A 27,558-nucleotide genomic window follows, 5' to 3' on the forward strand; every position below is an offset into this window, starting at 1 on the left:
CTGCTTCTAATTAGGTGGCCTGCTTCTAGAGCTCCAGAGTCTGTCTTCTTAATAACTCCACCCTACCATCAGTTGGCCATGGCCAACTCAGGTCAACCTGGGCTGTTGTCAGGTTTCAGGAACCTGGATGGAGAGAAAGGGAAGGGGATAAGGTTCAAAGTAGCCCTCAGAAGGAGGTGTGTTTGAGGGAAAGGCCTTGGGCATGATGGTGCACAAGTGTAATCCCAGTGATTCAGGAGGCTGAAGCATGAGGATCACAAGTTCAAGGTTAGCCTGGGCAACTTAGACCCTGTCTCAAAAAAAAAAAAAAAAAAAAAAAAAAACCTAAAAAAAGGGAATACACTTCAGTGGTTCAATCCTCAAAGCTCTGCTTGACACCTGGTTTCTGGTGGAGTCTGGGTGAGTAGGGAATGCTCCTTAGCCTGTTGGCTGACACTCAGAGGCCATTAGCAAATGATCACATGGAGTGGGTTCTCAGCAAAGAAAATGCAGCCCAGTGATTAAACACGTGGAGACAGATCATGCTGTGATACATGGATGTGGGAGCAACAAATCTACCCCATTTTGCAGGGAGCATGGAGCTGCTTTCTCTCCTCCAAACCTCCAGCTGTCTTTGGCTCCTGTCTCTTTAGAACCATGACTTTATGTGGCACACCCATTATAGACTCTGGAGATGGCAGGTGGGAAAGGAGGGTATGTGGGCCAGTTTAGACTGACTCTAAGCCTCTGTCCTGACACCCTGAGAGTTTGAGCCTCTGCATGCACTTTAACATCTGACACCTCCCAGTAGTCAAGCCATGTGATTTCTGTAGATGTGCCTGGGTCCTTGCATTCTTCCTGTATCCCAGCCCCTCTGGGCATCTGATGACATGGAGCAAAGCCTTTCTTGTTCTCTTTTTAAACAGACCCTTCTTGCTCTTATTGAATCCAAATGGGTTTCCTACTGCAGAATTCACTAAGCTGAAGATTTTCAACTACAATTTCTTAGCCTCTACACATTTATCTGCAGCCTCTAAAGAAAGTCAATTCCCAGTCCTCTGACACCATTAGTCTCCTGGGCAAATTGCCTCTCCTGGGACTCTGTAGAGGAATTGTTCCTTGTTCCCTAGTGAGGCAGGGGGCATGCTTCCTAAATCAATTTTCTTTTTTCTTGTCCATCTCGTCTCTCCTCCTGACTCCTGTGGTCCCTGAATACTCGAAGTCCTCCCTGATCATTTTTGTCTATTTACCTCTTCCGTAAACAACATTCTGATCCACCCAGGGCAGAACAAACATGACTTGGATAATATGGCCATGGGCCTCCCTTGCTGATCCACTGCATGTTTTTGATATTTATTTCATGATTCTCTTAGTCAAAAACCCTAAACTCACCTTAGAAACTGTTTTTTTCTGATTTCAGGATCTCAGTTCTCTAGGATCCCCTGTACTGAACTTTAAGAGTTTTCTTATAACCTTGTCAGTTTTCAACCTTTTTAAAACTCAGTCTAATGCTGAGTGAACATTCTGGCCCACGTGTCTCCTAACCTTGGGAATTAGACGATGTGTTCATATTTTCTAGCCTTGATTACTCTCAATAGATTTTCTTTCTTTTTCTCCCCTCCCCTAAGGCTTCATTACTTCCCATTTGTCCACATCTCTTTTGTCCATTTTTCTTGTTAAGGACAGATTTAGAAAATGAGTTTAGTCTCTTGGCTATTTTGGAGTCATCATTAATTTTTGTTCCTCTTCATTCCTTAGCAAGCCAGCAGTCTCCTGTCCCTTTCCCCCTTGTTTCTTCTTGATGGATTTGAGGATGTCTCTCTTGTTCTTGGTTTAACCTCTTTGTCTCCATGGGCTTGCCTTTGGCCTGGCTGTTTTTATTTTTATTTTTTTTCCTGGGTCAACTTCTAGATGATCCAGTCCTTGGCCACCATCCTGGGGTTGAAGGGCAACTGAGTCTCCCAGAAGTGTATGCCATGTTTTGCTCCTGGCTGACCTCATCCCTGGTTGCAGATAGGGGTCTCCCCAGATGTAATTTGAAACCCACCTGAGGGACTCCAGCTCAGTACTGAAATATACTTGCATGCAGTTCTGTCTGCCCCAGTAATGTGTGGGCTCCTTGTACATGTAATCACATTTCCTCAATGTTAAATGCATGTGTGAAGAATGAATGAATGAAGCTGGGTGTGGTGGTACATGCTTGTAATCCCAGTGCCTCAGGAGGCTGAGGCAGGAGGATCACAAGTTCAAGGCCAACCTGAGAACTTATTGAGATCCTGTCTCAAAATAAAAAGTAAAAAGGACTAGAGGTATAGTTTAGTGGTTGAGTGTCCCTGGGTTCAATCCCCAGTTACCCCATCCAAGAAAAAAAATCAATGAATGAGTGAGGGAATAAATAAAAAAGTGAAAATGGTATGCATTTTGGATGAGCTGTGAACCCATCTATACCATTTTATTGACTTCATATTCTTGGCTAAGAATTCAGTCCCAGGATATTTCCTAGGACACTGGGAAATAATTCCATCTCACAGAACTCTTTTGTGAGATGGAATATGGAATTAAAAGAGCAATTTAAAACATATACCTTAGTGGATGCACACAGTAGGTACTCAGTAGATGGTTTGTCCTACACCCTGGAAGCTATTCCTTTTATTTGAAAGCCCAAGGTCTAAGCCCCTGGGTTTGATTCAGATCCAGTGTGTGGGAGACCAGATGCTCTAGGGGCAAGGGATTTGGCTGGTTGCAGTCCAGTAGGGTCCCTGCAAATTTTTCAGGGCAACCTCAAGGCCCTTGCACCCTTGCCAGCTCATAGGAGGTGTTAGTGTGTTATTATTATGAAGGTTATCCATGTGTTGTCGTCATCTTCCCTGAGAGAATTGAGACAGAGAAGAGGGGAGGCAGTGCCCTGGAGCCAGGTATGTGTGGAGATTTAAGAGCTGGATTTAGAGTGTGTATCTTGCTGTTTCCCCTGATGCCAACTTTATCCCTAAGACCTGCTCCTTTCCTCACATAGATGTTTCTCCTTAGTTCTGGTTATTTCTCCACCTTAAAGTTTTGCATCTGTATTTCTTTAATGTGGTTAATCCTTTGACCCTTTTCATGATTTTGAAGCCACTGCCCAGAATGATGCCCATTCCATTTGCCAGTTTGTACTGGCAGAGGGGTTGAATTTCTAAGAAGACCTAGAGTGGAGAGTACCCTCTTGGACCACCTGCCTTTCTGTGTAGACAGGTTGGAAGGGGCTGCCTCTCTTTCTAGCACCTTGGCTTTTGCTGACAACTGGAACTGCCTATAATTGGGATGAGAGGAATAATCTCAGAGTGATGAGGGCTTGAGAGTCTTCAGGGACCCCATGATAGGCCTGTTGGGAGCCTGAACTCAATAAGTGTGAGCATCAAGTCCTTCTCCTGCCACTCATGCCCTGATGATGGTCAACATGTTGTTATGGGAACAAAGAAGTAGTGCAGACTTGTTCTCTTTAGAGAGTGAATGGGTGACTTCTTCTTTATACCCATTTCCTCATCTATAAAATGGGTCCAATCCTATTGTTGGCACTTTGCCCCATAGAGTTATTACAAGGATTGAGTGAATAATTGTGGGAAGGACTTTGACATGCACCTGAAAAGATATTCAGGGACGTGGTATGTCCCTTGGATGATTCTCAGGGTCTGAACAATACTAGCCTATGGAGTCTCCTTGCCAACATCCTTGGTGCTCAAGGGTGGAGGTTGCTGTGGGGTGTGTTAGGTGATCTCACTGAAGATAGCTTTATGTTCTTGGTCTTGGCCAAAAATTGAGAAAGCAGGACTGGGGATGAAGCTTGGTGGCAGAATACTTGCATCATATGGATGAGGCCCTGGGTTCAATCACCAGCATGATGAGGGACAAAATATGCAACTCTGTCTCAGATTGAAGATTGAGTTATAAAGATTTTGTAAAGAATGTTACTGATGCAAATGACATCAACTTTATCCCCTGAGACAAGCTTCCCATCCCCTGAGCCTGACATTTAATTATTTTTATTTTTTCTGACATTTAATCATTGATTTTTTTATGCTTTAAAGTCCTACAAACTCCACTGATAATGCCCTTGGGGTCATGCAGCACTTCTATTCATGAATGCATCAATTCCCTTGGGGGACATTTATTGAGGTACCATTCTGCTCCAGGCAAAGATGCAAAGGTGATTTAAGTTTAGGTCTTTTACTTCAATGGGGGAGTGTAGGGCTGGGAGAGGGAGAGAGTGTAGAGACAGTTACTACACATGATGAGAACTCAACTCCCTAGGGGCATTTAGCAAAAGCAGGTGATACATCTTTGGGGAAGGGGGATTACAGCAGGATGATTTCCTGGGGTCGTGGCATACAGCCTGAAACCTAACTATGGGTGGGAGCCAGAAGCTGAATGAAGTTTGGTGTCGTGATTGATCGGAGCCATTCCAGACCAAGGGAAGCATGCACCACAAGTCCAAAGATACCAGGTGTTTTTGGGACTGCAGGCATGTGGGGCCATGAAACCTGGACTCAGGTTGATGATGACTCCCCATCACTCAGCCCTCTAACCCCTATGTTAATGGTATGAAAGAGTTAGAATCTTGACTTCCAGGTATGCTGTCACTCCAGTGAGTCCTATGACCTAAGCCCCTTCTTGCTGATGCAGCAGGGCTGTTCATTCTGAAACAGAAGGGGGATTCAGGGCTGCAGAACAAACCCCTCCAAATTTGCCTCACTTACTGCAGTTTCCTGTATCTGAGGCTTCTGTACCTCCCAAGGGCCATCCTGGTGTTACCTTAACAAGGGCCCTAGCCTCTCTCATCATCTAGTGTCCTGAAGGCTATAGCATCCTCAGAGATCTTCCTAGAACTGCCTCTTTCCACCTCTTCCTATATCTTTTTTCTAGCAATCTGCAAGGGAGTTGTTCAAGAATTTAAATCTCATCCTCCTGAATGTGACTCCCATGCTTTTAGGATATGAACAAAGCTCCCCCTTCAGTCTACCTTGTGAAGGTGTGGCCCATGCAGAGATCTAGGTGGGACAGCATAGTCAGGTGGTGAGACCAGCCTTGGGATGTCTCTCCTACACCTTCTCTGCTGCTCTCTGCTCCAACCACACAATGCTCCCTAGTACTTTCAAATTACCATGCCACCACTTCCGCATGGCCTTTGCCTGTGCTGTCCCTCAACTTGTAAGGTTTTTATCCACTCCCAACTTACTTTAGTTAGTGCCAATTCCTTTAGACTTCTGCTCAAGGTCATTTGAGAGGTACAAAAACCAAAGGTACCTGTTGAGTTGGCCAAAGCTACAGGGAAATGAAAACTGCCTTTGAGAGCCTGAACAACTTCCCCAGTGCTCCTAGGACTCCATTGCATTATAATGTTGGTGCCTCTCAGACCAGTGTCATCCCCTATGAATTAAAGGAGATGACCTTACTCCCCCGACTTGCCCAATGTTTTCTTCCCTAAAAGAGCCCCTTGGTCTTCCTGTTCTTGTCTGCATCTGGCGAACCCAACTGTGCCCAGGGAGCGGGCAGCACACCCTCCAGGTGGCAGTGGAGCTGCCTCTCCATGTGTCAGCTGTCCCTTTGCAGCCCAGAAACCTCTGTTGACATCAGGAAAGGTGATGTTTTCAAAGAGCAACTGTGTGCTTCTTGTTTATTGTGGAGAAAAGAAAACAAATTAAGCCCTTGTAATTATACAGTCAGACATGTTCTTAAATAAAGCTTAAGAAGTCAGAGCTTCATTTAGAATATTAATAATTGCATTCTTGAGCCTTGATCTCTAGCAGCCTTTTCTCTTTCTGCTGTCCCCTTCTTCTCCCATCCATCTTTACTTCTCTTTTCCTTTGAGTCCTTCATTGTGCAGACCTTTGCTCTGCCCTCAGTGATCTTGGGAGAACCTGGTTTGCTGTGATGGCAGCCTGCAGGGCCCATGCTGGACTTTTCAAAAATTAGGAATGGTGCTTATTAAGTGATCTCATGAGCATGGGGCTGTGCTAGGATATTCTTATCCTGCCTCCCCTTCTTTATTTTGGTAAATCAATGACAAGTGGAATAACGTCGTGTTTGAAGACACATGCATTGGAGTTGATCAGAACCAGACTCTATTTCCAGCTTAGTTGCTGACCAGCTATGAGACTTTGGTCAAGTCATCAAATCTCTTTAAGCTGGTGATAAAATCATCTCCCTCATAAGCTTTTTGTGTGACATAGATGAGATAATGCCCTTGAAATTCTGGCATGTAGCAAGTTCCTTCCTTTCCTATAGCTCTTGATCATAGGTTGTATCAGAATTTCATGGATTTCCTTTCATATTTCCATTGTTCTGGGCTCACACTTTCACCCATGTGCCTTGAGCATACTGGGTACCTATTGGGTCTCTCTGAGATACTGCAATAAACAGATGCATCTTTTGCAGCCCTGCAGGGGGGCAGAGTGGAGGTGGCCAGTGACACTGTGGTGTATTATTCTGAAGGTCTCACTGGTGTACTTCCCCTCATGACTCCCAGCCTATTTCCTGAGCAATATACTACCATCATTAACAAGCCTATGGTGCCTTATAAACCACATCTCAAAAGTATCCACTCATTTCATGTGCAGCAGTAGGATAAAGTAGCAGTTACTATCATTCCTATTTTGTTGGTGAGGAATCTGAGGGAGTATAGTGGAGTGTGAGCCTGGGGCCCAGGTCTCAGGGTCCAAGTCCCATGTCTTTTCTAGTATGCTGGTCTGTTTCCTAAGTCATTGTTAACAACTTGTGGACACTTGCCTGGTTTCTGGGACTTCAGAATTTTGATGCTGCTTCAAGACTGCCTTCTTTCTCTTTCTTTTAATTTCCTTCCTTATGACATGGAAAACACATACCAACCTTGGTTTTACTGATGATAATATGGTAGTTGGGTCATTGACAGAAACTAGCTGGAGAGTAAGTGGTTTGAAGACATGAAAAGATTGGTTCAAAATCTACACTGGGTGATTAGATGGATTACATGGCGATGAGTCTTGTTAAATGATGTAACAGGTATTTTGGAAATCTCTTTCTCTGTATAACACTGTGACTTGGGATGGGGAAAGAATGGAGGTACTAAGGCAGGACATGGTCTAGGTGGAGTTGGGATATTTAGTCGTGTCTGGAAGATAAAATTAGCTTTTTGAGACCAGTGATGCTAGTATGTTATCATCTGCTAGTTAGTGTTGACAGTATCAGGCAGAGAGAGTCCTGTATTCTGGAGAGGCTGGGGAAGGATTCAGGAAGGACATGGGTCTTAAATTTGTACTTGAAGGAATATTTGCAGTAGTATATAGGAAGAGAGAGAACTAATGAATTGTGTGTGTGTGTGTGTGTGTGTGTGTGTGTGTATGTATGTGTGTGTGCATGCACATATTCACGAGTAAGCAGGGAACAAAGCCAAAGAAGAAGAGAGAGAAAATTTATTGTGCTAGGCTCTGTGCTAGGCACTCGTCCAATAGTAATCCTGCTCGAATCACTGGTCTTCTTGTTTTACAAATGAGGATTCTGGGGGCTCAGAAAGGTTATGTAGCTTGTTCAAGGTCACAAAGCTAATAAAGATGTGGATTTATATCCATAAATGTCTGCTCCAGAACTCATGTTCTTTTCGTTGTAACAGGTGCAAAGGGCAGTTCACCTCTCTAAGCATGATTGGGAGCCCAACATTCTCAAACAAAGGAATATTGAAAAAATTGTTTCTTTTTGGCAGGGATACTGGTATCTCTTTCAGCATCACTGTTTTTTGCTTATTCAACTCAGCCTTTGTGGCCACCCTCTCGGGATTCAGCACCATGGTCAGAGCCCTAGGAGTTTTCTCTTCCCTCCTGCGACAGCTCTCCTGAGAGTTGCTCCCAGTTTCTGGCTTCCCCCTGTTTCCCTTCTAGCATATCGCAGCTGTTGGCAGCTGACCTGTGTCCTTAAATAAGTACCACCACCATGGCATGAACAAAGAGCTGAGCACAGGTAGTGGACAGGTGACCTGTTCTCTGTTTGCCAGCCCTCCTGGTGGGATGCAGATTACATGTAAGCAGGGGAAGCAGTAGCCCTCCCCGCCATCCCTCAGACCCAATCCAGAGTAAAGGAGGATTGTGTTTTATGATTTTGGTTGTTAAGATTCTGAAAGGCTGTGAGCTGGAATGGGGTTATTTCTTCTAGGACAGAGCTCCCAGGGTCGAGCCTGTTCTATTTCTGTTGAATGGGGTCTGCAGCAAGTCAGCATATCATGCAATTTGTCACAGGAATAGGCAGAGAAGGCCAATAGTGGGAGTGACAAAGAAGAGCTGGATGAGTTACGATTCCAGAGGTCTTGTCCTTTATGATGACAAGCTTTCTTCATTCTTTGGGGTGGGGGCGGGTTTCACTTGCATGGTACAAAACAGAGTCTTCATCTGGAGATCAAACCTCTGACTATGGGCATTTGTGTGCATGTGCACACACACACATACACACCCACACTATGAGTGCACACTATAGTGGCATGTTCAGTATACGAATTTTGGAATTGAACACAATAGACTCAGCCCCTATTTTAACATGACCAGCTTCATGACCTTGAACTAGCTACCTGACCTCTAAGCCATGGATTCTTTATGTGTCAGATGAGAACAAATCATCATGACACGGACCATAAAATGTTCTTGGGAAGATTCAATGAAGTAATATCTTTAAAGCATATAGTGATTAGCTCCTAACAAGCACTCAATAAACGTTGCTCATTATTTCAATTTCTCAGAAAATTATTTCTGTATCCCAATTTTCTTCAGTTTACTCAGATGATTATTGTTAATAACTATGGAAAAGTCCCCATAGCAGGGGAAATGATTAGCGAGTTAATTAATTGTTTGCACTTATGTTTGAAGCTCAAGGTTTTAAATTAAGTTGAGATCAGCTATAGTAGTGCTAGTATAAGAATTAGTTGAATTTGATACCTGTTCAATGCAGGACTCATGAAAATCAAACCATTCAGGGAAATCTATATGTGCGCTTTTACTCAACAACAATTGTGGACTGGGGATGTAGCCCAGTGGCAGAGGGCTTGCCTAGTAAGTGCAAGGTCCTTGGTTTGATCCCCAGCACCACAAAAAAAAAAAAAAAAAAAGAAAAGGAAAACTAAACATTCAATAGATCAAAGTGCACACCTCCTTCTGCTTTGTGCAAAGGGCTATGTATCAGCAGAAGAGTTCACAAATCTTAATGCTGATGATCCTCCCCAGGAAGGCCAGCCTTTAACCAGGTCCATGCATGCATCTGCTCTTTTATTCTGTATTCCTCCCTCTTGCTAAGTCTCAATTCACAGTGCCTAGTCTATACACCCTCCCAAACTCAGTTATAGTCACTTCTCAGCCTGGGGGAAGGTGACAAAGCAGCTTCCTGAGAATGGAACCAAGTGTGACAGGGGTTGGCTCTGTGTTCCAAATATTCAATGTGAGATTAGAGTCTCTTTCTTGCAATAAGTTTCTGTGGACCCTTCCAGGTCTCTGCAGGAGATAGGCCATGGGGGATAGGAGTGTACACTGCTTTTCCCAAACATTTTGCAGAATTGGGCAACAGAGGCCAAAAGATTGTGCATGGTACAAATTATAGAAAACAGTGGTGTAATGACATTGTTTGGTGAATAAATTAAAGCCCTGAGTCATGAGGCCACTAGCAGAGAGAGAGAGCAGAGAAGTATAATTAAAAGGAGAAAAGAGATGTTTTCAGCTAACATTGGAAGTGAGACAGGATGGGGCAGGGCAGGTAAAAAGGGCAGTGGGCCCCTTCCCAGGGCTGTGGCTCAGAAGAGAGGACATGTCTATTGCTGGCAGTCAGGGAACCTGAGAAAGGAGGCTGGCATCTCTAAAACGGAGGAGGGAGAGAGTGAACAAGGGGAGAATTTTAGTGGACACAAAGCTATGTGGACTTTGGAAGGAAGGGTTACTGTCAGATCTTGGACTCTGCAGCTATTGGACATAAGTGGGGATGAGGGAATTGTGGAGAGGACTGGTGGAATCCTGTAGAATAAGGGGTGAGATCAGGGGTGTGACTGGGTTCCTTGGAGTCACTGGGTTCTGGAGGTTGTTCTCTAGGTCTTTTGTATTTGCACCTGGCCTTTCTTGCAAATATCCTCGACCTGCTCATTCTAAGAATTAGAAGTAACTGAAGGCATTTCAAGGCAAGGGAACCCCATATCCATATGCATGGATATGGAGGCTTCAGCCAGAGTGGGGCATTATCTAGGGCCAGCAAGGGGTCAAGATCATGGGGCAAGTCCAAACTCTGAGCTATAAGAAATCTTTTTTGGACAACATCCCTTCCTCATATTCTTCTGGAAACAGTAAACAAGCAGATTTCCACGGAGAACCTGTGCTGTTCACCCCATGCACCCAGTGCCTGGCCTTTCCCACCATGGAACAGGTACCAAACTAGAATGTGTTGAATGGTAGAGTGAGTGGAGACTGCCTTTCCATACAGAGAAAGCAGAAGCTCATTTTATTTGGAGAATCTTTATTTCTCCTTTGTTCATGACTATAAATCAATACCTAGAAGGGTGTGTGGCACGTAGTAGGAACTCAATAAATAAGCAGTGGTATAATATATTATCTGAACTAGGAACTTTTGAGAATGAAAGGGAAACTAACCCTATGGGATTTCAGAATCACAGATGTAAACTGTACTGTTTGGGCAAGCCAGGATGTGTGGTCCACTGTCATCAGTACTTATTTGAATGAATTAGTCTTGTATCCTTGGAGCTATTTGGAGAAGAGTGAAGGCTCTGCCTCTTTTTGCCACATCACTTTCAGTTATGCTTGGTGCTCAGACATTTACTGAGCATCTACTATGTATCAGGTACAATAATGAGGCACCAGGGATCCATATAGAGAGAAAAGTTATGTTTTTACCTGTAGAGTGCCCTTTGCCTAATAGAAAGATAGACTCTGGAGAAATGAATTATTTGACATTGTAACAAATACCAACCAAAAGGATGGATAAGAAACTCTAGGAACAGGTGAATGGGGAAACCTACTGTCTGGAAACTACTGTCTGGATGAGGTTCCCAGGGAAGGCTTCCCAGAGGAGGAAAGGGGATTAAGAATTTTCTATGCATTCTGCGAAGATCTAGAATGTCAAGGAAGGTTGTCCAGGGTCGAAGGGATCATTGCAGGTCAACTTAACAAACAACACCATGTTTCTAAAATGCTGGGAACAGAATGATGACTAACAAGGTGGGCCCTTGACCTCCCAGGTCACATGGACTACTTGTTTCAGATGTTATGGATAATCAGATGTGAGAATGACAGTGTAGGATGAGAGCGTGGAGGACATGGGGTGATGTCTTTTTTAGGCATTGACTCTGGCAAGGGTACTAGGTAGGGAGAGACACTTCCAGATACCCAACTGGGCAGCAAAGGGAAGGCTTGGCATAGCCCTTTCAGGGTTCCCTATCCCATCCGGTGATGTGGGTACCTTTTACCCTTTTGCTGGCCAACACAGCGACTGCTCATGCACAGAAATGGGAAGTCCTCAGTATCCCTGGGTCTTCCTGGAAGTCTCTGGGTGGGGAGGGAGAGGCTGGGTGGGAGGTAATGGGTGCTGGGCAAAAGGAGACAGGAAGCCAGAGGAGGAGGAGGAAACTGGGGCTTTGCTTCGATAAGGCCCATCTGCCTCCGCATCTAGAGCTTTTGAATGTAATATTAAAATGTTCCTCATTATTTTCCTTGGATGAGTTTGCTATCCTGATGATATTAATTATTCTTAAAGGTCAACAGCACTCTTTCGAATCCCCTTCTGTTCTATCATGTAATCAGTTAATTAATTGGAAACCATTTAGCAGTGTCTGCCGGGTGCGTTGTGTGGTACGAGTTTTCTTGTTTTGTTGTTCCTGCGGCGATGGTACCCCCTTGCTCCTGTTTTTTCCATGGATTTGGAAACTTAAGTGTGGGCCCCCCTTCTGGCTGATCCCCTCTTTGTTCACAGTTGGCATTGGAGGTGTTATCTCACTGGCTTTTTTCTTTGTGAATCCTCACTAGTAATAGTCCGTCAGCATTGAGTGATTATCACATGACAGGCACCATGTGTGGCATCCGTATGTATTATTTTAATTTGATTCTCACCACTTAATGTGGTAGCGATTTTCCACCCATTTCAGAGGAGAAAAGTGAGTGAGGCTCATAGTGAATGGAACTGTCCAATAATTATATAGCTACAAAGTGGCTGAGCAAGGATGGAGCTTCCTGAAAGCCAGATACCCTTGTTTATCATGGCACTGGTGCTTCCAAGAATCTGGGAGTGGAGACTTGGGTTGCTGTAATAGGGTCTTCTTTAGAATTCTCAGTCCCAGGCACTGCTGGTTCATCACAGGAGTGAGCACTTGATACAAAGCTGCAGCTCCGTCTTCCCCAGTCTTTATTGTGCTTCCATTTTATTATTGTCACTAACACTGGATGTATGCAGAAGGAATTCCTTAGCAGCTTGAGGACAGGGCAGAAGCAGGAAGCAATATTTGTGGGTAAGAATCTGCCCAACTTCTGAATGAGCCTATTTCCCCATCACAATGTAGTCACACTGAAAGGATGACCATTGCTAGATTGTTACTGGGATCTCCTGCCCACACCCCCTTTGGAGAGGGTTTCCAGGACACTCCAACCTGAAGGTACTATCATGTGATGACTCCACCAGGCCCCTCCTGCTTGAAGTCTCCTTTCCTCCATTGCTATCTCACAGGGTCCTGGTTAGTCCAGGGGAATCCAGGAAATTTGACTTGATCTCCCTTTCAGAGATAAGAACTTTGCATCCTCCCAGATCTGAGAGTGGAGAAGGCTTTCCAGATTCTATTTCAGAACAGTGGGATCCTGTCTTCATGGTGGTGACAGGTGGGGGTCATGGCGATTATAGAAGATGAGAAGCCCAGTAACACAGCTCCTCCCATTACTGCTAGCAGTGACTCCTGGTCCCCACCTGGAAGGTGTTGGCCCAAGGCAAGTTATCTGACTTTCTTAATATGTGATCTCCCCTTTGTAAAGTGGAGATGATGAGGATGATGATGACAAGTACAGTATGTCCCTCATGGAGTTGTTGCCATGTTTATGTGAGCTTTTAAATGCAAAGTCCTTAAAGAGAGCTGGTCCAGTGTAATCACCATGTATATTAACTATTAATATTAAGACCACCTCCAATACCCCTGCAACCATGGTAGTCACACATTGAGTCCCTGCTCTGTGTCAAACATTGTGTAGGACACTTGACACACATTCATCTTAATCTTCACAACTGTCGCTTAATGTTGTTACTATTATTACTTCTGTGGTCAGGATGAGGAAGCTGAGACCAGAGAGTTAGGTAACTTTCTCATGATTACTTCAGCAGGAGGGTCAGAGTCCAGAGTCTAGCCCCGAAGTCCATGTCCATTTTTATTGCACGGTGGTCCTCACAATTGAGTGGGTATCAGCCTTACTTGGGGCTTGAGACAAGACAGCATCAGAGCTTATAATTCAGGAGATCTGGGGAAAGCCTAGGTCCCCAGTTGGTTAAGACTACTAGTCTGGGAACCACACCTTGAGTGCAGATGCCTGCCTGACGTGATTCAGCCTCTTGGAGTAGTGTGCTGAGGACGTAATGAGCTGCTCCATTCAGCATTGACTAGCTTCCCCTGCCTTGTCAGCTGCCCATTTACTCTACTCTAAAAATGAATCCATTACCTAGTCCTCATAGGATCCCGTGGCTGAATCTCCTGGTCTATCCTAGGGGAGGAGAAGGTCCCAATGGCCAATGGTGATCCGTGTCCACCTGGGCTTCAGCAAAAGTGGGGTGGATAGAGTTCAGGTAGGGCTCTTTAAATCACGTGATCTGTCTTGGGAACAGTGGGAATAGGAGGCCTGAGCTGCTCTGTTCAAAGGCACCAGACGCCCTCAGGCAGCTGTCAGCAGAGCCTCCAGTCTGTCTTCAGTGAACCCTTTGACCCTGTTGCTGCTTCTGCATCAGCGTCATAGGACCATACTTCAGGCTCAGAGCTAAGGCCTCTACTTCCTGGTTTGTCCCCTGGCCACAAGGGAACCCCTCCTCAGCAGCCAGGAGGTGAGTCCCCTTGGTAGGCCCAGGCGGAAGCCTACTTGTTTTTCTCTCGTCCTGCCAGGCTCCCATCTCCAGCCCTGGCTCACAACTTGGACTTGGATGCTCTTCTTTGTCCTTCTCTTTCCTCCTTTGGCCTCTTTATGGAGGGATATTTTCCTAGGGCGGGCTGGGCCTCCCTTGCGGACCCTTTTACTTTCTTTGGTTTATAGCTCCATTTCATCCTCTAGGCTCACCAGGTGTGGAGTTCACAAAGCCCTCTTTCCTGGAGGGAGCCCTTATGGATTTCCTTAAAAGTCTCTAGGTGGCAAACCCAGACCCTAAACTCAGAGAAATCTTACTGAGCAAATGGTGTAAGAGTGTGTGTGTGTGGTGGGGAGGGACAGGGAGCAAGCAGATTCATCCTCCAAATAAATCCAGGAGGGGCTTTGGGCTGCAAGGTCCTTACTTGCTCATTTTTAGTCAGTTTCCATTGCAGCGACCGCCCTCCCCAGACTGCCTCCTGGCACCACCCAGTTGGGGATCCTCCACCAAGTTCCGGAAGGTGATTGCTAAATTCCCTTTCTGGTTCTTAATAATAGCGTTTATTCTCAAGAGCCCTGGCAGGAATTCCTCAGCTCCTGACAGGTGTCTCTTTATGTATGGATGCAAGACCCTTTTATTTTCCCCTGCGTATGTGTGATTGTCCAACTTTTCAGGACAGAGCGATTCGATTGGAGCCAAAGTCAACTCATCCGGAAAACAAAATTTCACTAGATCAGTGACTCTCTAAGTGTGGTTCCTAAACCAGTAACATCAACATCACCCCAGGGAACCGCTTAGAAATGCAAATTCTCCTCCAGACCTACTGAATCAGAAACTCCAGGAGGTGGGCGGAGGGGGGTGATCTGGTTCTTACAAGCCTCCTGGTGGTCCTGATACCCTGAACTTTTCTTCAAAAGCGTCCCCCGCCCACGCATGTCCTGTGTTCCCTCCAGCCTCTCCTCTTGAAGGAGGGATTGGATGCAGCCTTGGCAGAATCAGATTTCATGAAGAGGCTCCAAGAAGCTTTTTGGTCACCGGTTCAGTGTTTTGTTTTGTTTTGTAAAGAGAGTCATAGATTTTCCTTAATCCTAAGACTAGATTGTAATAAGAGCACAGGTGACTGGCCTCACAAAATGGTAATTAACAGGACTTGGCTTCCTCTGTCTTGAAGAACAAGCCAGGTCTTGCCCCCCGCTTGGTCCATTTCCTTCCCAGGACTGGGGTTTCCTCAGCAATGGCAGTTCCCTCACCTGCAGTCCCTCACTAGGCTGGTTCAAAACCCGCAGCTGGACTTTTCTGATCCCCTCCTCCCTCCATAGTCCCCCCTTTGCTTTTACTAACTGCAAGGGTCCTTGATTTTTTCCTTGTTCTCTGCGTCTTTGTTTTTCTCTTATCACGACAGCTCCTGGGTAAGACACGAGCCGTTGTCTTGGCTGTAGCAGTGCGTCACCATCATGTGTGGCCCCTCCTGGCAGTGGCAACACCCGCGATGCGCAAGCCCCAGTGGGTGGCCTGGCGGGGACGATAGTGCCTGCCTGCACCCACCCTGGGTTCCAGAGAGACCTCAGGCTTCCGGGCAATTATTTTTTTGGTTGATTGTCTAAAAGAAACTCCCAAGGAGCAAAATCCCTAGTCTCAGTAATACTTGAGGTCTGATGTGAAGCAGACAGTGTGAAGAATTAAAGAGGACTTGAAGAGCTTAGGTGGACTTAGGTGGCCTTGCGCTGTGGTGAATACCAGGATTTAGGGTGAGGGCTGAGGCTTCCCTGGGTGGCAACCTGGGGAAGAAGGCTCTGTTCTAGGGTTGAGAGGTGTGGGCTGTGGCAGACAGGAGCATTAACCAGTACACTCCAGGGGAGGAATAGGTGCTACCTGATGTCTCATTAAAATGGGGTTCCGCCTCGTGCGGTGGTTCACGCTCATGATCCTGGCTACTGGGAAGCTGGAGGCAGGAGGAAAGAAGTTCCAGGCCAGCCTGGGCAACGTAGTGAGAGCTGTTCTCAGAAATGAAAAAAAAAAAAAAAAATACAATAAAAAGGGCTGGAGATGGACCTCAGTGGTAGAGTTCCTCTGAGTTCAATCCCCAGTAAGTACCAGGGGGACAAAAGGTGGGTGGTTTCCAGGTTATTTTGTGAACCCATATTTTACTGAATTAAGTGATGCTTAAATTCAGAGGGTCATTGCTAGAGCCCCTGGTATTTGTTTTGTTGGACTTGGGCCTGTTGTAGCTTCAGTGATGACTGGATTGATAAGGAAAAGATGCCATGCAGGAGAAATGACAGGTGGTATTTATGGAGTGCCCACTTAAGGTCAGGTGGGACTGCTTCCCATGCCCCTCTTAATCCTCACTAGGGAGAAGAACATGCCCTTTTATCAGCCCCAACTTACAGATAACCAACTCAAGTTCAGAGTGGTTAAGCATCTTATGCAGGGTCACAGGGCATAGGAGACACAGAGGAAGTATTGGTACTCAGACCTGTGTGATGCTGATGACCACGACCTTACACTTCCGCCCCCACATACAAACAGAAGTCACTTTTTTTTTTTTTTTTGTAATTGTAGATGGACAGAATGCCTTTATTTTATTTGTTATATGGTGCTAAGGATTGAACCCAGTGCCTCACACATGCCATGCAAGCACTCTGCCACTGAGCCACAACCCCTGCCCCCAGAAGTCACTTCTATAGCCTGGATTGACTGATAGGTGATGCTCCTGAAGTTGTCCTGTAGTGAGTATCAGGAGACATGGGGCATTTCCCAGTTTTTTTTTTTTTTTTTTTTTTTCAGTGCTGGGGACTGAACCCAGGGCCTTGTGTATGCTAGACAAATACTGGACCACTGAGCTGCCTCCCTGGCATGCATTTCCTAGTTTCTGCTACTTTCTACTGGGTTATCTTATGAAGTTTACTTTAACTTCTGAGATCCTCACTTTCCTTTCCTATCATCAGAAACTGGAACTCTGCATCCTGGCTCCAACCCTGACTTGCTTAGTAACATGGACAAGTTGGCTTGTTCAATTATTCCTGGTTTTGCTGTATAGACCCAAACGTGCTCTAGTCAGGAGACCAGAGGTCAGGCCTGGTAGAGGTAGCACTGACCAAAGACACGAGGGGAGTGGAATTCCAGCCAGGGCTATAAACTGTCCTTCATGGTTCTGAAGGGAAGGTCCCCAGTGTGTTTTAAAGGCAGGGGAGGGCCAAGGAGGCAGATCTTCTCTGTCCTTCTAATTTTGAATTCTCCATCTGTTTCCTTGGTGGAGCCAGACCAAGACAGCTGGTGGCGATGAGTGTGTGTGTTTAAGTATGTAAATTTGTGTGAATGTATATGAATGCATGGGAGTCTTTGTGAATGAATGTGCGTGTGTGTGCATGGCATGTGTATAGTACAAGCACGTGTATGGTGTGGGCTCGTATGTGTGCATGTGGTATTTGAATGTGTGCAGTATGTGTATGTGTGGTGTTGTATGTGTGTTTTTATGTATGTCTGAGAGATGGGGGAGGGGGAGAGGAGAGAGGGAGAGAGGTGCCCTCTCCCTCATGGCACCGTCTGGGAGAGTCAGACATGATGTCCAGTGGCTGTGTGAGCTCACGAGGTGGAAGTTGGCTTCAGGTGAATAGAAAGAGGTCCCAGGACATGTAGGTGTGGGAGGGCTGTGGGAGGGGAGCAGAAGCAACACCTCACCTCCTTGGCCTCTTCTCTCTGCTGCTTCGGCTGCTGACCTTCTTTGTCCTTGTGCTGTTATTACTGAGTAGGATGAAGTACTTTCTTCCAGTGTCCTTGGAAACTTACATTGGTTTAGGTCCCTTCAGATGACTGAGTTTTGTGGACTTCAGATGAATTTTATTGAGCACTTACTGGGTCCCAAATAAATTGAAATGCTCTTTGCCTCTAAGAAAAGGAGTCTGACGGAAGAGGTCAGCACAGGTACACCTGACATGCAAAGCTGGCAGTCTGAGAATAGGGGCTGTGGCTGAGGTGAAGGAAAAATGCAGTGGGAGAAAGAGGAGGGAGAGAAGATTTCAGAGTGGGAGGCATTGGCCATTCTGGGAAAGGACCTTGACGTACCCGCAGGATAGAGAACAAAAGTGTAAAAGGTATAGAAAGTGTTAGATGTGATGGTGTGCCGCTGGAGAAGTGCCAGGAAGCTGTCAGAGTGCAGCCAACAGGACGATACCATTCTGTGCATGGTGGGACTTTAGGTTTAGGCATGGGGTGGGGTTAAAGGATGGAAGAGAGATGGGTGCTGAGACACTATACAGGAACAGGCCGTTGAGACCATCTCATGGAAGGACTTGGATCCAAATATTGGAGTTTAGGCTTGATTAGGTGGGCCAAGCATTCTGGAAGAGTCCTGCTTTCTGTGACCAAGTCTAGTCTCTTGTGTCCAACATGGTCCTTATCCATACCATGCAGCACATGGCAAGTTCTCACCTCTCTTTTCCTTCCCACCTTGAACTTATCTAATCCAAGAGGATGCTCAGTGATGTTGCATTGTACTCTGGAACAACTGGAGTGATTTCCTTTCCATAAATCTAGCTCCAGTTTCCACTGAGGATCTCAGTCAATGCCTGGGTTTTACAGAGGATCTATGGCTGTGCTTTCCAATACGGTAGCCTTTGGCTACCAAGTATTTGAAATGTTACCAGTTCAAATTGTGCTGTGAGTATAAAATATACTCACATTTCAAAGACTACAAAAATGTGAAATATCTCAATAGTATTTTTGATATTTATTATATGTTGAATTGATGATATTCTGGGTATACTGAGTTAAAGTAGACTACACTATTATAATTAATTTCACTTCTTTTCACTTTTTAAAATGAGACTAATTGAAATATTCAAGTGGAATTTGTGACTTGCTTTCAATTTCTATTGAAAAGTACTGATATATAGCAGTAGTGCTTTGCTTTTTCTATAAAGGGTCACACAGTCCATATTTGAGGGTCTGTGGGCCATTTGGTCTCTGTCGTGACTATTTGTGCTAATATGAAAGTGTCTTGTATTAGTTTCCCATTGCTGCTGTTTAACACAAAATTTGTGCCGTAAGACAACATAATCTTATGTTTGTATTGTATTTTGTATTGTATTACACTGCTGTGGTTTAGAAGTCCAATGCAGGTCTCACTGGACTAAAATCGAGGTGTCAGCAGGGCCGTGTTCCCTTCTAGACTCTCTAGGGGATAATTTGTTTCCTTGCCCCTTTCAGCTTCTTGAGGACATCACATTTTCAGTTCCCTCTTCCATCTTCAAATTCAGACAGGTTGCATCTTCCTGCACCTTTCCTCTCTTGTCATACTCCTGACTTCTTCTGTCTCCCTCATTTATATTTAAGGACCTTGTGGTTACAGTGGGATCACAAAATAATTCAGGATAATGTGCCCTTGTCATATCCATACCCTTAATCGCCTCTGCAAAATCCCTTTTGTTTGTAAATTAATATATTCACAGAGTTTGGGGATTAAAATGTGGATGCCTTTGGAGGATCATTATTCTGCCTAGAACATGGCCATACACAATGCATTAACAAGTGGGCACGGCAGTATTCTAATAAAACTGTGAAAATAGACTCCCGGCCTGCAGGCTAGAGCTTGCTGACCCTTGGGTTAGGCCAACATTTTTTTCTGTCTCTCTTTTTTTGGTACTGGAGATTGAACCCAGGGTTGCTCTGTTCCTTTTTGTATTTTTAATTTTGAGACAGGATCTTGCTAAGTTGCTAAGACTGACCTTCAACTTGCAATCTTCCTGTCTTAGCCTTCTGAGTCCCTGGAATCATAGACGTGTGTCACCATGCCTGGATAGGCCACCATTTCTCTTAAGTATGGTATATAGGATGATGATTTTGCTAGATGCTCTAAAGAGACTCAATAATTGAGATCCTTAGTTACGACTCTGAGAAGTTGTATGGTAGAGAAGCCTGTTTAGTTTTCTTTTGCACAACATTTTTCAAGTGTTACGACCCTCCACCCACTTTTTAATACCCATGAACACTGCAGACTTAGATTCCCAGGAGTACTCCCCGGGAAACCCTGGCACAACCCAGCACATGGCCTTTTAGAGAAGGCTGCCTCCAGTCTCCTGATCTAAGGTCAAGACACCAGTCACGTCACTTGAGATTTGATTAGAGAAAGCATTTTGGCTTCATTAAAGTTCATTAAATGAGCCATCCAGTGTAATTTAGCTGAATAAAAATGGCTCAAATGGCTTTAACCCCCACCCCCTTTTACAGCAATTTAATTGAGGGAAAAGCAAATATATCAGTGATGTAGAAAAATATTTCTTGGCCTTCAAAAGCAAGTCTGGGCAGCAGCACCTGCTTGCTTGTCACAGGCATTGGATTTTAGAGTTGGCTCCTGGGGCCTCCTTAGTTGTCTCTGTGACAGGATAGCATAGTCCATCTGTCCTTCCTATCTCCTTCCTTCCTTCCTTCCTTCCTTCCTTCCTTCCTTCCTTCCTTCCTTCCTTCCTTCCTTTCTTCTTTCTTCCTTCTTTCCCTCTTTCCTTCCTGCTGTTCAGTCCATGAAGCTGCTGGCTGCCACCTCAGCAGCTCCTTCAGGGTGGGCTGAAATGTCCCCTGTGTGGGGCAGATGATGAACATAAATGACAGGATCCATACCCAAAAGGTTGGAGCTCCTGGCCTTTGAAGAAATAGACAGTAGCCTGTAGCCTGTCAGTCCCACCCTTTTCCTGTGATTCGTTCCTTTCTAGCAAACTCTATATGAGGTATGGTGCTGCAGCAGGGAATTCTTTGGTGACGTTTTCTTGAGTTTCTTCAGTAATTTCAAAAGAATCTCTGTGTGGTATAGCAGGGAAGGGAACTGGCTAGCTCCAAGAAGGTTGCTATGATCTGAATGACTGTGTCCCCCCAAATTCATATGGTGAAATTTTTACTCCCCAAGATGATTGAATTAGGTGGGACCACTGAGTCATGAGGGTGGAGCCCTTATGAATGGTAGTAGTGCCCTTATAAAAGACCCACCATCCTTCTGCCATAGAATGTGTGAGAAGACAGTTATCTGTGAGGAAGCAGCCATCAGACTCCGAATCTGTCAGTTCCTTCATCTTGTATTTCCCAAGAACTCACAGAAGTGTGAGAAATAAATTTCTGTGTTCATAAGCCACTTAGTTAATGATATTTTATTATATCAGCCTGAATGACTTAAGACAAAGACCAAGGAGATCTCTTTCATGTTGGGGGGTAGGGGGAGAAGAGAACAGACAAAACTGAGCAGCTGTTAGATCCCAAGTAGAGAGTGATTCACTTTTAAAAATGCTGCCTTCATGGAGGAAAGAAATAAGATTTGCATCATGTTGATTCCAGACAGCCAGCCACAGCCCAGGAACCTGTGGGGCTGGGAGGGGTTTTCTGGTTCGCTGTGTCAAATGCACCCTGAACACAGGATGGTCAAAAACTTGACTTTAAGCAGCAACAGAACAAATCCTCAAGGAAAAGTCATTTCTGGTGGCATTCATGTTTGGGGTGTGAGTTGAACATTTTCCTGATTCTCCCTTTTCTCTTTTAATCATGTTTTGCAGGAAGAGACTGGAGCATATCCATTGGTTAGACAAGTGGACAGATAGCAGGTTGTAGCTTAGCAGCTAGAACTTGATTGGGAGGAAAGTTGCCTAGAGTGACCAGGCATAGAGCCGAGGGGATGACAGAAAACCATGACTTCAAATCTTTAAGGGATCACAGTGGGGCAGCCAACCTGGCAGTCAGGCTTAGGGTAAATGAGGAGCTTAGAACAGGCACACTAATTCACTAGGACTATCATAACACAGTATCACAGACTGAATGGTTTCAACAGTAGACTTTATGGCCTCATAGTTCTGGGGAATGCAAATCCAAAATCAAACTATTAACTGTTTTGATTTCTTTTAAGGCATCTCTTTGGCTTGCAAATAGTTGTATTCTCCCTTTGTCTATACATGCTCTTCCCTTCATGTGGGTCTGTATCCCAAATCCCTCTTCTCATAAGGACACCAGTCATGTTAGATTAGGCTCACCCTAATGACCTCATTGAATCTTAATCACCTCTTTAAAGTCCCTATTTCCAAGTACAGAAATATTCTAAGGTGCTGGGGGTTAGGACTTCAACCTATAAATTTGGGGATGAGGGCACAATTCAACCCACAATGAATCACCATCATGTTATAAAATCTTGTAAAAACAGAAGACAAAGCCCAAATAGAGGCTGAGGAGATGCAGAGATTGAGTGAACCTCCAGGAGTTGGTGGGAGCATTATCAAAAGGTCTATGATATTGTCATGAACAGGAGGGACATTTGATGAATAATGGGTGGTCTTGTTTAATAGCACAGGGGAGTAGGGCACTTGCCCCCAGTAATCCCTTACATGCTTGAATCCTAAAACATACCTGCCCACTGAGTCTGCCTCTGCCAATAGAAAAGGAGATGTTTCTAAATGTTGAACTCTTAATCCAGGAAATCCATGAAGCCTTCCATCTGCAGGATCACTTGTGGAGGGGGATTAGTGTCCCCTTCTCATCTCTCAGCCCCCACCTCCTGCCAGCACTAGGGTGTAGTATGTTTAGGGCAACATACTCATTTGCTTGGTTTCCCTCGGCAATAGCATCTACTTTACTGACCCTTCCGTAGGGCAGTTGTGTTACTAGAATAACATGCTACCCAGTCATGGGGCTCTGTCCTGCTAGAACTTGGTGCCTCTCTTAGGTCATGGGATCACTTACCACGCTGAGCCTTCTACCAGCCTGAGGGGAGGTTGCCTGGAAGGATCCCTGTTCAAAACAGGATTAATGCAGAATGGGCTGCCTCAGCCCTATCACTCCTCAGGGCCCAGTGTTTCACCATTTGTGTGTCTGGCTCCCATTCCCAGAGCACCCAGTAGCTGCTTTGTCATCATTTATTACCTCTGAACTCGAGAGTCTGGCTATGAGAGCACCAGTTGTGCAGGACAAAATTAATGGCTTTGTTTGGGAGTCTCAGATGAGAGATAGAGGGGGCCATGTCAGGGAGCTTGATTTTGGGATAATGTCTGATGCATCGTCTCATAAAATCTTGCTCATCAAATTAATTCAGTGGTCAGGTGGCTTGGACACTGGCTACTGACCCAAGCAAAAGTCAGAGACGGGTGATAATGGATCTGTTAGGGAGGAGGCAGCCATGGGGCTCAGAGGCAGGATGGTTCTTAATTAAACTCTTGTCTGATGAGCAGGGTAACCAGCTCATCAATAACTGATGACAGGGGAGGTGCCAGCTAGGAGGAGTGAATTCTGAGTGGGTGGTGAGTCCTAAAGAAGCCCTGTGCCTTAGCTTCCCCATTTTTCCTACCCATGAGAACTGATAAGCGCCTGGAAGGGAGGGCTGGCCAGAGCCTCACCCTTCTTGTTTTGTGCTGTGTGTTTGCCTTACTTCTTGTCTTCTCTGTGTATGTTTGTCTCTGGGGCTGGGTGTGTTTCTGGGAGGGCACTGTGTACAACTGAACAGGTTGTGCACACTGTACCCTTCCCTGGACTTGTGCGATGCAGTGTCCTTGTGTCTGGGAACATGCACAGGGTGTGTGTGCGTATGTGTGTGGACAGAGTGCATGAGTGCTTCAGTGGCCACTCCATTTGGACAAAGTGCTGGAGGATTCCAAGGGATCATTTTCCTCCAGGTGGGATTAGGGGTGGATGAGGAGGGATGGGCTTGGGCAGGAGATGCAGTTGAGATACTTGTGGGAGAGCGGGAGCCCACCTTCCCTTTACCAGGTGTCCGAGGCCCCCACCCTCCTTTAACTTGTAATAAGGAGGAGATAATGCTATTTCTTATTCTTTATTTGCCCAGAATGCCTGTTATTTTCTTTCTTTCAGAATCCAATTTTCTCTTGACATTTCTGCCTAATGTAGCAAAGCATGACCTTTGTGGGAGGACATTGCTGGCAGCCTGCTCTCTGCCCGGGGCTCCCTGGACTCCTGGCAGGCTCCTTGCCTGCTCCTCTCTTGGGGATGAGCGAGGCTGCCCATTTCACCTGGATTGTTCCTGTCTCCTGCCTTGCTTTTGTGTTTTACCAGGGGCATGCTCCCCACCGTTCAATGATCCTGGAGTTTCTGGCTTCTGAGTCCCTGAAGGATGCTGCTGCTCAGCTTCAGAGCCATGGGTTTTGTTCCAGGGTGCACTAGAGTCGGGTGGGGAGCTAAAGGCAGAGGCTGAGTTGCTTTCCAAAGTTCCCTTTGGATTTGAGAGTGTGGGATTATCCATCTTTTGCTGCCAAGAATGCTATTGTGTGTAGACAGACATAAAGATTTCTACCTGGATGATTCAAACACAAAGATTTATTACAACATCACTCAGAGAATGGTATTGCAACCTGTTGTCCTTGACTCTAGGTTCTGAACTCCCAGTCCAGTAGGTAGGTAGGAGCAGGGACTCTTGGGTACTTGTCAGATCCCCTGCTCCTCCCCTCCAAGCAGGAGATGGGCTGCTGCAAGGGCCTTGCCCCAGATGGTGCAGTCTTTGGTCAATTCTTTCCTTCTGGAAAGAAGAAAAGAACCTAAGGTGTCCCTTAGTTGTTTTTATATTTGAGTATCTGTTCTTATATAGTCTCCATATGTGAGCTCCAGACCCATTTCTTGCTTTAGATAGCTAACAGGGGCTTGGGTGTAACTCAGTGGCAGAGAGCTTGCCTTGCATAGGTGGGGCCCTGGATTCCATCCTGAGCACCCCATAAAATAATATATATCTAACAGGCATCTTCTTCTTCTTATTGGCACTGGGCATTGAACCCAGGAGTGCTCTACCATGGAGCTACATCCCCAACCTTTTTTAATTTTTATTTTGAGACAGGGTCTCATTAAATTGCCCAGGCTGGATTAGAGCTTGCGACCCTCCTGCCTCAGCTCTCCAAGTCTGTGGGATTTCAGGTGTGCACCACTGTGGCCAGGCAGGCATTTTAAACACAGTATTCTCAGGGAGGAAACCCTGACTTCACTGCCTCCACGTGATCTCTTGGTAGATTTCCTTACCTCATTAAATGAACTCTCTACTTTTTCTTGTAATACTATTGTGACCTTCAAATTGGACAGCCAACTTCCAGCCTTGGTCTTCCATTTGTTAAAAATTGTAATTAAATTGTGTCACTCCCCTCCACTGAAAACCATCCAGTGCCTTCCTACTGCTCTTTTAGGTAAAATCTAGTCTCCTCTCATGGCCAGCAAGGTGGAATCCAGCCATACATGGCATGAATCCCTCTCCCACGTATCCCAGAGCACTGCCCCCCACTTCCTGGCTCTGGAGTTCCTCTCAGACCCTTGCGCTTGCTACTTTGACTGCCAAAACTTTCCTCCCTGGTGCTCAGCTCACTCTCCTTCTTGTCTCAGGTCTTCTGTCACCTTGTCGGAAGGCTCTTCTGGGAGCACCTATCTGATGTAGCCTTCTCCCCCTTCCACATCAGTTGCGTACATTACCTTGTTTATACTCTTCCTTCTGTTCATTCCTTTGTACCTTGAACACAGGGTTCCAGAGTGACCTCATCTTCCCCTCGGTGGTTGGCACTCTCATTCCTCAGTGCAGCCTGTGTTAACTCTCAATAAATATCTGCTCTAAAAGTCATCTAAATATAGGTGCATGTGTAAGCACGTGTGTGTTTATAATAAAGTCTGCGTTTGCTTTTATCACCTTCATGTTTAATAGACACAAATACACGTATGCTTGTGTGTGTGTGTGTGTGTGTGCATTTAACTAAATGGAATTAGCATCACCATCCGCCCCATCAGTACATGAGTACATTGTTCCTCAGGTGCCACTTCAATTCTAGCAGTGTCTAACTGCCTCCTGTAAGGGCTGTTATCACATCAAAAGTTGTTTGTTGAGCCTGGCAAAGTAATAACCGTGGGCGTGTTTCTTCTTTTATTCAGAAGACTAATGGTTGCTCCTTTTCCCTGTACATCCTAATGAGAACAATTAAATAGCCATTAGAAGGAGAACAGACATGTGAACAAAAGGCTGATGTCTTGATCTCACTGATGGGCCTGCTTGCAGGGGGAGGGATGGGCTAGGAGGAGTTGTAGGTGAGCTGAAGAGTTTGCCGACCTGGGTGACTGTCAAGGACGCACGTGGGCTTGTGCACCCTCAGTGTTCTCTGTGCTCCTAGTGAAGGGTGGCTTCAAATAGGCCCATGGACGTTTATTATGGAGAGAGGATATGAGAGATGAACCAAGAGAATTTTATTGTTTCTTTGATTTGTAAAACCTTGCCCTTTAAAAGGCTTCCGAATCTTCTCCAAACCTGATCTGTGGCCTCAACTATTAGCAGATGTATCTTTAGCAGAGTAGAGCAAAGAAAAAAGAAGAAAAACAAATCTGGGCTCCAGTGAAATGACCAAACTCGCTATCAAGAGCATAACTAATGGCAAACCTGTCCTTTAACTTCCTCTTTGTTTTGCCAATCTTGCAGAAACCTGTCGAGCAACCGGCTCACCACGCTCTCGTGGCAGCTCTTCCAGACGCTGAGTCTTCGGGAATTGTAAGTTCGGTTTTGAGACCGTGCAGGCGGTGACATGGTGATCCTGGTTGGGTGGGGAGAAGCGTCGAGCACCGGGAGCTACTTGAAGGCTGTGTGTGCACTGGACAGGGCTGCCTGGGTGGGAGCATGCTGAGGGTTCAGGGGGAGCCATCCTCCCCATGGCTTCATTTCTCATGCCCTGAACACAAGCCATTTCAGAAGACAGAATCTCAGCTCCTACCAGGACTGAGTTTTGTGATCTACAGGTGATTAGGAATAATAGCATTAATATTTATGATAAATAGTATCAATTGATAATAAATAACATTTGTGATGCATAACTTTATGGATTATCAGGTACACTTCCATTAACATGACCTTAGATTTAGCAGCATGAGAAGCGTGGGAGGTAGGTATTGTGTTCTCTGCAGTTCATAGGTAAGAACTCTGATCTCTAGAGAAGCATGCAAGGTTCAAACACAATTGCATTGTGAAGGACCGGCAGAGCCAGGACTTGAACCCGGGTCTCCTGACTTCAGAGTGCACCTCCTTTCCACCACTCATGATCTCCCGTCAGCTTATTTGGCTCTAGCGTAGGCATTCTGGGACGGGATGGTGCGCGCGTTTCTTTAATCCGAGTGCAGATGGCTCAGTCTTGCTGCATCCCAAAGCTGATCAATGCAACCCTTCACCGGCCAGCCATTTTGTGCACACAAATGTTGGCTGGATGAGTGAAAATTCGTGACCACTGCTGGAAAAAATAGCTCATGTTGATGTGTGAGTCATTGGGGTCATCTCTGTGCATGAAGGACAGTGTATTATGTTAAGGGAATAAATCAAGGAATAAATTGAAAAGGAATTGAGGCATGGATGAAGTTAGGGAGTCAGGGTTTCAGACACGCCAGTCATGTGTTCCCTTTTACTTGGTGAGTCAGACCCAAATGCACAGAATGTGGATTGCTTTACTGTCTTTACTAAGAAGCATTGACCTTGAACCTCTGCCTAGGCTCTTGGTTTTTCAACTTGCTCTCCCTAGCAAGACCTGAGTT

The 27,558-nt window shown here is 45.5% G+C and overlaps 1 protein-coding gene across 8 annotated transcripts in view; it reads left to right on the forward strand.

The window, feature by feature from the left end:
- The window catches only part of Ntrk3 (neurotrophic receptor tyrosine kinase 3), a 395,823-nt gene that overhangs the window by 90,647 nt on the left and 277,618 nt on the right, over positions 1 to 27,558 (forward strand). For all 8 annotated transcript variants that reach the window (XM_047538450.1, XM_047538456.1, XM_047538451.1 and 5 more), the window contains one exon: positions 26,462 to 26,530. In XM_047538450.1, the coding sequence (XP_047394406.1) occupies positions 26,462 to 26,530 (69 nt within the window). The remainder of the gene's footprint in view (positions 1 to 26,461; positions 26,531 to 27,558) is intronic.

The sequence above is a fragment of the Sciurus carolinensis genome, chromosome 2 (assembly GCF_902686445.1).
Source record: "Sciurus carolinensis chromosome 2, mSciCar1.2, whole genome shotgun sequence".
Taxonomy (NCBI): domain Eukaryota; kingdom Metazoa; phylum Chordata; class Mammalia; order Rodentia; family Sciuridae; genus Sciurus; species Sciurus carolinensis.